Consider the following 13,815-nt stretch of genomic DNA (forward strand, 5'->3'; position numbering starts at 1 on the left):
CGTTTCTCATCTGTAAACTGTGACAAAACCCACATCAGTGGGATGCGGTGAGGATTAACGCCAATTCTCCGTAGAAACTGGTCCCCGGGCTTAGCCAGCTGCGCGGTGCATTCGATGCGCTCGGCGCTCTCACACCAGCGGGATTCCCCTTCGGGTCGGAGCCTGCGCTCTGGGCTCGACTGAGCCTCCCTGGCCGCTCGCGCTTTTCTCTCCGGCTCCAAGATGGCGGCGGGCGGCGGCGCGGAGGCGGGATCCAGGCGAGCCGAGTGAAGGTAGCGGCGAGCGGAGCCCCCACGAGGCCGGGCTGAGCCCCCATCCCGAGGCGGCAGCGGCCCCGCCCCGCCGCCACCCGCCACCCGGGGCCCGCGACACCGCTCCGGGGGCGCCCCAGACCCGCTGCGGCCTAGCCCAGGGGCCGAGCCGGGGACTGGAGTAGCGGCCGCAGGCCGCCCCCGGCAAGGGGCTGGAGCGGGCCGAGGGAGGAGGGCGGGCGGGAGCTGTTCAAACGGGGAAGGCGGGAAAGCTGCGGGGCCGGGAGGGGGCGTGCGGCCGCCGCGGGGGCCTGCGGGCCGGGGCCGCCCCTCCCCCTGCCCGGCCGTCTCCGCCCTCGGGGGCGCCGGGAGGCCGCCGGGGACGCGGGAACCCGGGTCGGGGCCGCGGCGCGGCTGGGGGACCCGGGATGCGGGGTCCCCGGGACTGTCAAGTCGAACGGGCCCTGGAACCGGGGCGATGGGAGGGCTGGGTCCTCGCGGGCAGGAGAGGATGCGAGGAGCTTTCTTCTCTTCCTCTCCGTAGAGCTTTGTTGAACTAGCTGTTGCTGCAAAACTGCCGGGAGAGCCCCCATGGGTTTGCCGTGGGGACCGCCAAAGCGGGGGTCCTGGGGGCTCTGTGTGTACGTAGCCCCGCGTCGCGTGGACTCTTTGCGCGTGGCCCAGTTTGATCTTCTCCGCAAGGGCCCGGTTCCCCCCACAGCTATTACTTGTAGATTCATTCACTTTATTCGATATCACGCAGAAGAGGAGCAACATCGACCTGCCTTCTTTCCGGTGGTTAAGCTGGTGGCTGGTTATGTCTCCTCATAGAATAAATATATGAATAAATAAGCCGGATCCAGAGTAAAGCCTGTTGATGGGAGGAGGCTCGTCCAAAGGTGTATTGCTGGTGTCTTGGACATGTGTGTTGCCCGCCGATCTGGGCGGTGGTCGTGGTTCCGTTTCACTGCACCGGGATGAGGGGATTGGGTCCCCACCCCGGGCTGGGGGCGTCTCTGCAGTTTGCAGAGCTGGCAGGGGCTGTGAGTGCTGCATAGGTAGGTTCTTGGAGAAGGGAGTGGCAAGAACTCGAGAGTCGCTCTTGTGCTGAGATTGGAGGAGATCTGGACAAACAAAATGAGAAGACATCACCTGCTCCTACCCTAAGAAGTAAGGACAGCAGAAATACAGAGACTGGCAGCGGCTGGACGTGCGTCTTCCTCTCCTGCACCGACTGGGCTTTGAAGTTCCCGAAAGGAGTTCTGGAAGAAGAGAGCACAACAGTCTCGGACAAGGCGCTCCTCCTGGACTGGACCTGGATTTCGGGATTTCGCTTGCTGCCTGGTTTCCGGGGCTTACTTTGTGCCCTCTGTCAGTATTCATTTACATTCTCGGCTGAAGAGGCTTGGTAGTGATGGCTTAGATTACCTCAAGAAAATCCCCTTCTGAAACTTTTTTATCTTTTCAGTATTTATCACTTGGACTTTCAAAATGACTACTTCAAAAGTACTACTGGAGATTTTGTATTTTCCCTAATTACTTTGGTAATCCAGAAAGCTGTGCCTGAACATGACGCAAATACTCACCTGCGAGAAGAGAAGCTCTGCCTTTGCTTTTTTACATCCTGAAAAGTCCCAAAAGAGCCATTTAACAATTTGCACATTTTATAAACTCCAGAACTGTAGAATTCAATAGAATGGGTGTTAACACCTGTTTTACATTTGCCAACACTTTAATGTCAATTTTCATTAATCCTCACAATCTGCTGCCTAACCCTGAACTCTTAATTTATCATGGATAATATCCAAGATTCGGAAGGAACATGGGGAATCATCTGATCTTACATATATGTGTTGCCCTAACTCTGTCTTTCTTGCACACTGTTGCTTGAGACTTCTTTTTCTGGTTTCATCTTCTTAAGTTAGCAACCAAAACTAACCCCTAGGCTGCAATAATACCCTGATTTTAAAGTATTTAGAAAGTTAGGCTCCATCGGTTGCCTGGCTATGTTACATAGTTCATTCATTGTGTTTAATTATTGTGTTTTTTTAAGCTTGTGGCTGCCCCAATATTTTAGTGAATTGGACTTCCTTCAGGCCTCATTCTCTCTTTTTTTATTTAATGGGTTATTTAATCCTATAATTTATAAAATGCTCTTCAGTGTTTTTTATGGAAATTTAAATAGTAGCAGGCCTAATTCTAATACATATCGTGCCTTTGAGGATCAGCTTCTAATTTTATGTTCCCTTTCACAACTTAAATTCACCGATTGTTTTTCAAAGCAGTTAGTTATATGATGGAGAGCACTTTTCCATAATGCAGTAAGAGGCCAGTGTTTTCTTAGACTGTCTTCAGAGGTACTTACTTCTATTTTGACAATTGCTCAATTCTTTTATGTTAGTTTTGATGTTACCAAAGGGAAGACCTGGTTATAAGGCTCCGGACCTGCCTCAGCTTCATATAGAAGTGCATTTTGTTGTTGACAACAGATGGTGGCCATATTGGTTATGTTGAATAGTTAAGATTTTTATTCCCCATTTCTCAAACATTCTTTGCCAAAATTCATTTGGCAAGGGAAACATTTAACTTGAAGTCTAAAGTAGCGGTATCTCTTGGTGTTACCAGCCTATGAAAACTAATGGGATCTATATATTTTTCCAATAAACTCAATATTTCAGGGCCAATAAGATGATATGCTATTTTCAAATGAATGTCTATAATTCCCTATGACATTCCTCCTCCCCTCACCCCTTTTGGATTTAGTGCCACTTGGGTGGAAAGAGGAGGACAGTAATTTCTGTTGGAGAAAGTTTAATGCTAAACATTAAAAACTGGCTACATTGTATACCTTGCCTCCTTATATTTGTACATGAGACCTAACTTTATATCCCCTTCATTTCCTTAGAAAAGGCCTTTGAGCAAGCAGTTTTTCAGTTTATCTTTAAAATAATTCAGTTCATTTTGTTTTTTCTTCACTCTAGCTTCTCTTACCTTGACCAAGTCTACTCTTCATTCCACTTCTTAGGAAAGTAAAGAAGTGCTTTTCTATGTTTCTTAATCTTATAAATCGTTCTGGGTAACACTTCTTTTTTCTTTGTACTTTCAAATTAGGCAAATCTGTGCATTGTATTTTATCTGACTTGTGCTATTAAGTTGAAAATTTCCCTTGTTAATGAATTCATCTTTTCTTTTACAAAAGTTACATATTTCAGTATTATCCACACCTACATAAAGGGATTGGCAATGTCTCATTGAAGTGTCCTTTAGCATTTCTAAATTCCAGTGTAGTAATGAAGGTAAAATAAAACTTAAATGACCAATCAGATCAACTTTTAAGCATTTCTCTAACTGGATGAGAACATTTTCAGTATATTTAGTATATAATCTTTTAATTTCCTGCAAAGGAATTGTGACATTGCCTGTCCTTAAAGTATTTGAAGAACTTTATCTTAGTGTGTAGTTCACAGATTGTTATCTTCAAAGTCAAAATGGACATGTAAACGTAAATGCCAAAAAATAATAACAAAGACATAAAATTTGTATATTACAGTAATTTTCAAATTAGTGAAAATCTTAATGATCATCAATATTTTGTCACCAGTTGACAAATATTCATTCTTCCTTATTTTCACCTAGCCTTTAAAATGTTAAAGGCTTGATAGTGTTGAAAGCTGTCATAGGGCCAACTAATATAAGAAGTGTACCTATTTTTACACTTCTGTGATTTGAGCAAATTCATATAGCCTAACAAAATCCATGCGAAAAATATCCTTCAGCCCTAGCTGGTTTTGCTCAGTGGATAGAACATCGGCCTGTGGACTTAAGGGTCCCTGGTTCGATTCCAGTCAAGGGCATGTGCCCAGGTTGCGGGCTCGATCCCCAGCACTGGGTGTACAGGAGGCAGCCGATCAGTGATTCTCTCTCATGATAGATGTTTCTGTCTCTCCCTCTCCCTTCCTCTCTGAAATCAATAAAAATATTTATTTTACATATATATGCTTCCAAGATCTTTAATATCTCTAATGTCATCGTTATATCTGTCTAAATGGCAATGCAGTAGATTTTAGCCAGTTGCCAATCCAAATGGTAGGACTTTGTGGTCTCAGATGTGTGGTGCAATCTATCTTCTTCCGCATCCTGCTTTATCTGCATTTCGTAACCGTGTTGAACCTATCCCTCTGACTTAATGTCGGTGTTTACTCTATCTCAGTGTTATCAGTCCTGTTGGCATTTCAGAAATTCTCATTAATTTTGAAGTAATTTTTTATGTGGGAGGTATTTTATATACTTCCTCAAACAACAACTTTAATTCATGAATCAAATCAAATTAAGGCAAGTGCACTTCCGACAGTTTCAACCCCACTATACTTACAAACAGAATGAGGAGGTGACAAAACACTCCTTTATTTCTTGCTGCCCTTCCAGTCTGCCCTTGGATCACCACGCATTTCCATCTGGAAGGTTGCATCTCCACAGTGATGTCGCATTACAGGAAGGTTTTCCTTCTTTGTTTCTCAGGCCTGGTCCTGTAGGCGGGAAGGAGCCTGGACACAGTGACACTTCTCAAAGGCCCTGCAGGAACGCCATGGCTTATGATGACGCCGTGAAGAAAGAAGGTATGACCCCTTAATCTGAGAAGCATTTCAGAGGGTGTGTCCTCTTCCATCCTTGCAGCCCATGGACCTAGAGACCAGGACTGGCCATCACAGCCTGGACTCCCAAGTGATGATCCAGAGCACTGTTAAGCCTCCACGTCATCCCCAGACCCCAGACTGGGCCCATGGAACGAACACCAATACAGGGTTCCAACACAAGAGTCTGAAATGTAGTGTATTGGGGCGATCCCCTGCAGCACTCGTGGTCCTTGCCAGCTCCATGTGCAGGAGTCTGGGGGTAGGAATCACACATTGGACTCCCACAGAGCAGCACAGCACGTGAATCCTTATTCTTTCAGCCTTACCTCTGCAAGTCGCTGTCCACCTGCCAAGTCACAGCTGAGAACCATGTCTGAGAATGCACATTGGGCCTTTGCATAGCATAGACGTATTGCTTCTTCAGGTTTGATTCTTGTATTTGCAGCCAGGTCTTCAAGAAATATTCTTGTCTCCTTGGACGTAGTGTTCCAGTGGACTTACTGAAACATTCTTTTAATTTGGAAATGGAGGGACAGTTGCATTACAGATGTGATTTGCCTGTTACTTACTTGACTTTCTCATTTCCTTTCCTTCCCAAACGAACCTGTGCTTCTCAGATTGCTTTGATGGTGATCACAGCTTTGAGGACATAGGACTAGCAGCTGGCAGAAGCCAACGAGAGAAGAAACGTTCTTACAAAGATTTTTTAAGGGAAGAGGAAGAAATCGCTGCTCAGGTCAGGAATTCTTCCAAGAAGAAGTTAAAGGTAAATTCTAAACATTTGAATTAGGAAAGTTTTAAACGTATCACATATCCTATTTCCTAATAGTTGGAGAAAGAATTTCTTTTAAAAAGCTTTTAAAAAGAAAAAGAAACATTTTAATATCTATTTTTATTATTTTCTATTTTACTTTGTTTTCCGAAGTCAGAAATCATCGAAAAACAAGATTGGTTCCAAGCTACTTTTGCCTCATCATCTTATTCATTGGCCAATTCTTCCTCTTTAATTCCAGGATAGTGACTTTTACTTCTTGGGGACGGACACGCACAAGAAGAAGAGGAAGCACTCCTCTGATGATTACTACTATGGAGGTAAGGATGGGAAAGGGCAGCAGGTGGGACAAACACATCTCTGGTTCTTGGAGTCGGGGTAGGGGAAAGGGATCCAGATGTTGCTGACTCAGTGGCCTATTTAACAGGACAGTGGTTCTTGTTCTGAGTGCCGATAAACCAGTGTGAAGGAGGAGAGAGGTGGAGGGCTGGTATTTTGGAGGATTCAGCATAGAAGAACAGTCTTCATTTGTGATACACCAGGTACCAGGTTCCTTCTCTCCCCAATCACCCACTTATCTTGTGCCCAATGTTATCTAGCATCCCTTTTGCCATAAGTAGTCCTGGGCCCTCTGGCCTGCACCTAGGGGTTAATTCTCAACCCAGGGAACATCTGCTCACAGACCACCTTTTCTTAGCTGTATTATGCACATAGCTGACAAGACTAACTCTTTACTAGAATGGGTTTGTCCTGAACACAGAAACAAACAATACTCTGTCTGCATAAACCTAAATTGTAACTCTAGTTGACCCTTGAACAACGTGGGGGTTTGGGGCACTGACTCCCGCACAGTTGAAAATCCACATATAACTTTGACTTCCCGAAAACTTAGCTGATGATAGCCTATTATTGACCAGAAGCCTTACCAATAATATAAACAGTCAGCACATATTTTGTATGTTATATGTATTACATACTTTACTTTTACAATGAAGTAAGCAAGGGAAAAGACAATGTTATTAAGGAAATCATAAGCAAGAGAAAATACATTTATAGTATTTATTGAAAAAATCTGCATATAAATGGACCCGTGCAGTTCACACCATGTTGTTCAAGGGTCACCTGTCCTCATAATCCCACAGCTACAGTCTGTTCTGGGCATGCTCTCTGTGGTTGCTGGTGAAGACTCAGTGAAGAAAAACAACTGTAGTGGCGAGAACTGGCTCCAGGGTCAGAGGCAGAGTCTACCAGGCCAAGAAGCACACGGGCATCCTCTCTGAATGTTAGGAATCAATTGAAGGACCTCCCCTTAAATCACTCCTGTTGGCTTCTTCCTCGTGTTAGTTGGGTATTGCGGGGGGGAGCGGGGAAACTTGTTGGAAGTTGCTTTGTCACATGGACACTACTTCTCTTGATTGTTTCTAGATATTTCGTCTTTGGAATCGTCACAGAAGAAAAAGAAAAGGTCCAGCCCGCAAGCTGCTGATACAGCGATGGACCTGCTGAAAGCTATCACTTCCCCGCTGGCCGCAGGCTCCAAGTCCTCCAAGAAGACAGGGGAAAAGTCCTCCGGTTCTTCTAGCCACTCGGAGAGTAAAAAGGACCACCACAGGAAGAAAATAAGTGGAAGCAGTGGGGAACTGTCCCTGGAGGATGGGGGTTCCCACAAATCCAAAAAAATGAAACCGCTCTATGTGAATACCGAGACACTGACCCTCCGTGAGCCTGACGGTTTAAAGATGAAGCTCATTCTCTCACCAAAGGAGAAGGGAAGCAGCTCAGTTGATGAGGAGTCTTTTCAGTACCCCTCTCAGCAAGGGGCTGTGAAAAAGTCCTCTAAGAAATCAGCTCGGGATGAGCAAGGTGCTTTACTCCTAGGACACGAGTTACAGAGCTTTCTGAAAACAGCCCGGAAGAAGCACAAGTCATCCTCAGACCCACATTCGTCTTCTGGCCCCGAAGGCTGTGGGTCTGATGCCTCCCAGTTCCCAGAATCCCACAGTGCTAATCTGGATCTTTCAGGGCTTGAGCCTATCCTAGTAGAATCAGACTCAACCTCTGGAGGGGAGCTAGAGGCTGGTGAGTTGGTGATAGATGATTCTTACCGGGAAATCAAGAAGAAAAAGAAGTCAAAGAAAAGCAAAAAGAAGAAGGACAAGGAGAAGCATAAGGAGAAACGCCATTCCAAGTCCAAGAGAAGTTCAGGACTTTCTGCTGCAGTGGTGGGAGAGATCACAATGACTCCTGGCCCTCCTCCCAGCATCCCCTACCCTGGAGCAGCTGCCCCTCCCCCACCGCTTCCTGGCCTCCACACTGATGGGCATAGTGAGAAAAAAAAGAAAAAGGAGGAAAAGGATAAAGAGAGAGAAAGAGGAGAAAAGGTAAAACATTTTTTAAGGTGTGGTGGGGTTAGATGAAGCAGGGCCCTGGCTTCCTCTGGTTGGAGCATCATCCCATGCATAGAAGGGTCACTGGTTCGATACCGGGTTCGGGGCGTGTACGGGAGGCAGCTAATTGATCCATGTTTCTCTCTCACATTGATGTTTCTTTCTGTCTCTCTCTCAAATCAGTTAAAAAAACAAACAAACATATCCTCAGGTGAGGATTTAGAGAGAGAGAGAGAGAGAGAGAAGCAGGTTTGTCCTTGGTAGTAGTAGGTAGATGTGGAAATAAGCAGCTGAGGTGAACCACTGGGAATGTAGCAAGGTAAATCTCTTGGAATGACACAAAGTATAAAGTATTACCAATGGCTGAGTCTGTCTGATAAAACAGCAATCTTAATTATTCATGGTTTTTCTTGATGGAGTAGTTGTCCCATTGTGTCAACCATAGGTAGGGTGGTCAGAGAAAGCTTAAAGAAGAAGGATGTCAGTGGAAGGGAATGCATGGAGGCAGATGTTTAGGAAGTAGCACTACAGAACTACTGAATTCCAGTCCTGTGTTTCTGGCTGCCTGATATATCTTTCTACCTGAATGGCTTGGGTAATTCACACCCCCAAACCTGCATCTCCTCCTTTATCTCTCTCTGTATTCCCCATTTCCTGCCACTCAACCCAAACTCAAAACTATGTGCTTACATGCACTGTGTGGGAACTGAACTTGTTTCCCGTACATTCTTACCACCGTTCCTCTGCTCATTTTCTTCTAAGCCCTCCTTCCCCTTCTCACATGTTGAAGCTGTGCATTCCCTTCAAGACTTAATCAAATGCCACCTCTTCTAAGACATCCAGACCCTCCGGTCACAATTAACTTCTTGATTGATTTGAGAGAGAGAGAGACAGAGAAACATCTATTTGTTGTTCCACTTATTTATACATTCATTGGAGATTGAACCCACAACCTTAGCATATTGGGACGCTCTAACCAACTGACCAACCCAGCCAGGACCAGAATTAACTTCTGAACTCTCACAACACCTTGCTGTCTCTCCCTTATTGCACTTACTGCCATCTTTGTACATGTTCCATTTCCCCTGTTAAAGACTGTTAGCTTCTTACAGGTGTTTTAACTCTGCAGGGCCTGTTTTAGTCACCTTAATAGTGCCTTCAATTCTTTTATGTCCTTGGTAAGCATTTTGTGATAGGTGAAATGAGTGAATATGTTGATGAAAACATGTATTGAAAAACGCAGGTTGGGAGCAAATGGTAGAGAGTTTAAATTCCAAAATAAAGGATTTGGCAGTGGGCACTTTGGGGTTATGAGCAGGGTTTAGATATGCTCTAAGTCAGCAGTCACCAACCTTTCGAACCTCATGGACCACCAGTGGTCTGCGGACCACCGGTTGGCGACCACTGCTCTGAATGATAATTTCAGAATAAAATGATAGAGCTGTACCAGGTGGTTTAGGCTGAAGAGAGACTTGAGACAGACAACCCAGAAGCTTATTCTAATCCAAAATCAGTTGTCAAAGCTGATAGAAATAAAATGGGAGACAGGTTCAAGAGTGACTAAAGGGAAAACTGACATGGTCTGGCCACTGGACTTGGATCTGGGAAGCCAGAAATACAAATGAGCATAAAGATGTCCCTTAAGGTTTTGAACCTGAATACCTTGGAAAATAAAATTATAATCTTCTCAGTGGTAGGGAGTTATTTGTAATTTCCCCCATGTGGCTAGCAGTTGCTAGTGAAAAAGAATTATAGTTAGGGCAAAAGTCTTATTATGAGTCAGTATTTGATTGTGACTGTCCAAACCCGAAGCAGTCATACTTTGAATGTAATAATTTATCCAACAAATACTTATGGGACACATACCGTGCTTTTTAAACTTCTATGAAGCTTTAAACAAATATTCTTTCCTGGGTTTTGTTTCGGTATAAAAAAGAAGTACCTACAAGTCCACCTAGAGCAGTGGTTCTCAACCTTTCTAATGCCGCGACCCTTTAATACAGTTCCTCATGTTGTGGTGACCCCCAACCATAAAATTATTTTCGTTGCTACTTCCTAACTGTAATTTTGCTACTGTTAATGAATCGTAATGTAAATATCTGTGTTTTCCGATGGTCTTAGGCGACCCTGCTAGCGACTCTCAACCTGTGGGTCTCGAAAATAATTTTATGGTTGGGGGTCACCACAACATGAACTGTATTAAAGGGTCGCGGCATTAGAAAGGTTGAGAACCACTGACCTAGAGGTAGAAATGTTTCAGGAACCCTGTTCCTTCCATCTACAGTGAGCAGAGACTGGAGAGCCAACTGTAGAAATGCTGAAGGCCTCTGTCCCCTTTCTCCCTTAGAGTCTATGACCAGGACTGTAATGAAACTAGGAAGCAAGAAGACTGGCTGGTTCGGGAGAAGATAAGTTAGGTTTACAGTTAAGATACAAGCATCAAGAGATTCAGCATATCTAAGTGGCTAAGATAGTGAGCTGTGGAGCCAAACCACTTGGGTTCAAATCCTGGCTCTGCCACTGACGAGCTCTGCGATGTTGTACAAGCTACACAGCTCCTCCATCTGTAAGCTGGGGTGATAATAGACCCTAACAGGACCCTTAAAGATTGAGTGAGATAATGCATGGGGATGTGTTGAGGGCTTCAGTATGGCAAGGTGCCACCGCAAACTCTAAGGGGCACCATTAGGTATTTTAAATATATTAAATTTTCTAAGAAACAGCAGTACTTGACATCTGTCAGAAACCTTGTGAATTACTAGCTCAAAGTAATTCACAGCTTCAGTATCTTCTCCTGTACATTTCTTTAATAAAGCCACATCTTTTCAAAGCTGGATTTTCTGTAATTGCTCTGATCAAAAGCAAGTACCATGTGAAAACTCACGTAGGCACCATGAACCAACAAAGTGGGGGAACTTTGGCGTTGCACAATGCTCAGCACATTAGTGGACATTTCATAAACATTAGTAGTTATAATCATCTCACTAGAATTTCCAGAGAGCAATGGAAACGCGAGACCTAGAATTCAGTAGAACGGTTGAAACTAGGGTTAGAAGTTGGATGCTCCTGTGCAGAAAATGAAGTATGTGAGTGGACGGGAGGGAATAGAGCCCAGAGCAGAATCTTGTAGAACTCTCACCTGAGAGCACTGGCGAAGGAAGAGGGAGCCGTTGTGTTGGAGGAAAACCAGAGAGGGGTCAGTGTCACGGAAGTGAGGAGACAGGCAGTCTCGGAGGAGATGGTCTCACGTAGAGAGGACAAATTGTTACGTGTCGTGAGGAAGAATAGGAGCCAGATGGGCAGAGTTCAGGAATAGTGAGAAGCGCAGGCAGCAGGGGTGGAACTCTTACTGGAGAATTTTGACTGATGGAAAGAAGGGAAATTGGACTATCTCCCTGGTGACAGGTAACATTTTCAGTGTTGAGTTCTATTTGGGAAGTGGGTGTTTTTGCTTGCTTGCTTGCTTGCTTGCTTGCTTGTTTGTATCTTTGTTGTTGAATCTTGCTTTCTAAGAAGGAGTAGAGAAATCATATGGTAATTTTTTTTTTTTTTTTTTTTGCACAGCAGTTTTTAATTAAAGGAAACATTTCATATATACCAAGTAAGAAGAATTCTAAAACAATCAAATTTTAAGATTAAAAAGGTATACATTTTTGGTGTCAAAAACAAGAAACATTCCCCCAAACATGACTTTTCTACAAAGCTAATAGCCAGAAAAGTAAAAAAGCATAATCTGACTTTCCTGAATGTATTTCTCTTATTAAGTACAGAAAATTGGTTATATGTTCACTGTTTACTAACATACTCAGTTAAACTCTGGGCAGCCTTGAGCATTCCTTGTGTTACTTATCCATGATTACTCTTTAATATATGACTTCCTCTGGTGTATCTGTTTGCTCATTTGTACTGTTTTCCGTTTATTCAGGAGATACAAGTGGCTGATGAAACCATAAAACATGGTTCACTGATTGTAACTAGTGAATAAAAGAGCTCATTGCAAATGTGAGCAGGGTTATTCTCTGCAAGATTCATCACATGGTAGTATCTTAATGACTCTCCTTACAGATCATCCCACCAGAGAGGGAGTTTTTGTGTGTGTATAGGAGGAACAGGACATGGTAACATTTCAAAGTTTTATTAAATCAACAAAGCCTACCCACTGCCACTCAAAATAATGTTGCCACTTCGGAGACGTGCCCTTTAGTTAAATGCGTGTTTCCAGGATGTCCACATTTTCTCTAAGCAAACTGAGGCTAGCCAGGTGGCCTGCTGCCTGGCACACCCAGGCATTGTTGCCAATCTGCTAAGCTAAATTCTGAGCTATAATTAGACTTGTGATGGCACTGTATACATTCTCTATTGGTGAGACTGAAGCTGACCAACAGCAGTAAGTGGTGAAAGCTAGTAACTACCATCTCTTGAGTGCCTGCTGTGTGCCAGGCTTTCCTAGGCATTTTACATGCACAGCAGTCTTGACTGGTAGGTACCATTTGGCAGAGGAGAAAGCTGAAAAGACGTGGAGCCAGAATTTTAACATAGGTTTCTTTAACCACAAACCTGTACTCTTTCCATTCTGCCATTTGCCTTTTTAAAACTTTAAGAGATGGCTACCCAGAGCCATAATACATTTTGACAAAGCTAAAAGTAGATTGGTTGTAGGTTAGAGGAAACCAATATAGTGTGCTGCTGTCTGATTAGTCCGACTAAGACGTAGATAAAGGTGTTTTTAAATTAAAGAGGCGGAGTATAAGGAAATATAATGAAAGCTTGGACTCAAATTCAGCAGACTTAGATTCTTGTTCTGCTACTTTGGCCTTGTCCTCTTGAGATTGCTTCCTCACTTCAAATGAGGTTATTGAGACTAACTTAGATGATACCCGGAACACACTTAGCACAAGGCTCAGCTCAGTAAATAGTTGTTTTACAATTACTGTTGCTTTCATCCTAAATTCTTCAAAAGCGTAAAATGAAAGCATCTTCTTAAAACCTTTTCAACCACTAATCACATTAGACTAAGCAAGGAAATTATGCTTTTATGGTTTTGGTTTTGGTTTGCTCTGTTTTTTAATATAACACCCAGCTTTTAGGAAGCAACCTCTCCACTATCTCACCTATTTGGAAACAGTTAAGAACCAAAACAGGGTCTCTAAGGAGCAAACGCAGATGTTATAAAGCGAGTTTCCTGCAGCTTCTGGGAGTTTTTGTGTGTATATAGGAGGAACAGGACATCGTAACATTTCGAAGTTTTATTAAATCAACAAAGCCTACCCACTGCCACTCAAAATAATGTTGCCAGGAGTGCTGGGGGAAGGAGCATTGCCCAGAGATGAATCACGGGGCCTCTCTGAGCCTGTTCTCTGTGGAATAGCGCTCTGGAACTCAGCTTCTGCACCTGTAAGGGTGTTGTGAAGGTCGGGTGAGGGAATACAGATGAGTGCACACTGGCCTTTCATGCACACCACTGAGTCTTTCTTACTCGGTACTCACGCACTGTGCCAGGCACTTGCCAGGTGCTGTGGACAGAGATGAGTGGGATAGAGCCTTGGGTGTAGTAAGAGAGGTTGGAAGGTGTTGGGTGTGATGGACCTCAGCAGAGACAGGTGCTGAGGGAGCATGAGGAGAGCCTGGAGGTGTCAGAGAAGGTTTCCTGGGGGAGCTGTCATCTGAGCCGAATCTTGAGGCCAAAGATGAATTAAGGAAGAGGGTGGAGCTGAGTAAGAATTAGTAAATTACAATAGTAATAGCTATATTTGTAGAGGTTTTTTAAAAAA

At 44.0% G+C, this 13,815-nt stretch overlaps 1 protein-coding gene across 3 annotated transcripts in view; it reads left to right on the forward strand.

The window, feature by feature from the left end:
* Positions 1-231: 231 nt before the first annotated feature.
* The window catches only part of HMGXB4 (HMG-box containing 4), a 30,224-nt gene continuing 16,640 nt past the window's right edge, over positions 232-13,815 (forward strand). The window contains exons 1-4 of one of the 3 annotated variants that reach the window (XM_028150121.2): positions 232-272; positions 5,503-5,651; positions 5,899-5,977; positions 7,083-8,038. In XM_028150121.2, coding sequence (XP_028005922.1) covers positions 7,151-8,038 — 888 coding nt within the window. In that variant the 5' untranslated portion in view covers positions 232-272; positions 5,503-5,651; positions 5,899-5,977; positions 7,083-7,150. Of the gene's footprint in view, positions 273-4,780; positions 4,868-5,502; positions 5,652-5,898; positions 5,978-6,084; positions 6,200-7,082; positions 8,039-13,815 lie in introns of those variants that run through there. The other 2 variants (XM_008144697.3, XM_054719465.1) reach the window with 2 other exon arrangements.

Source organism: Eptesicus fuscus, chromosome 7 (genome assembly GCF_027574615.1).
Source record: "Eptesicus fuscus isolate TK198812 chromosome 7, DD_ASM_mEF_20220401, whole genome shotgun sequence".
NCBI classification, from domain to species: domain Eukaryota; kingdom Metazoa; phylum Chordata; class Mammalia; order Chiroptera; family Vespertilionidae; genus Eptesicus; species Eptesicus fuscus.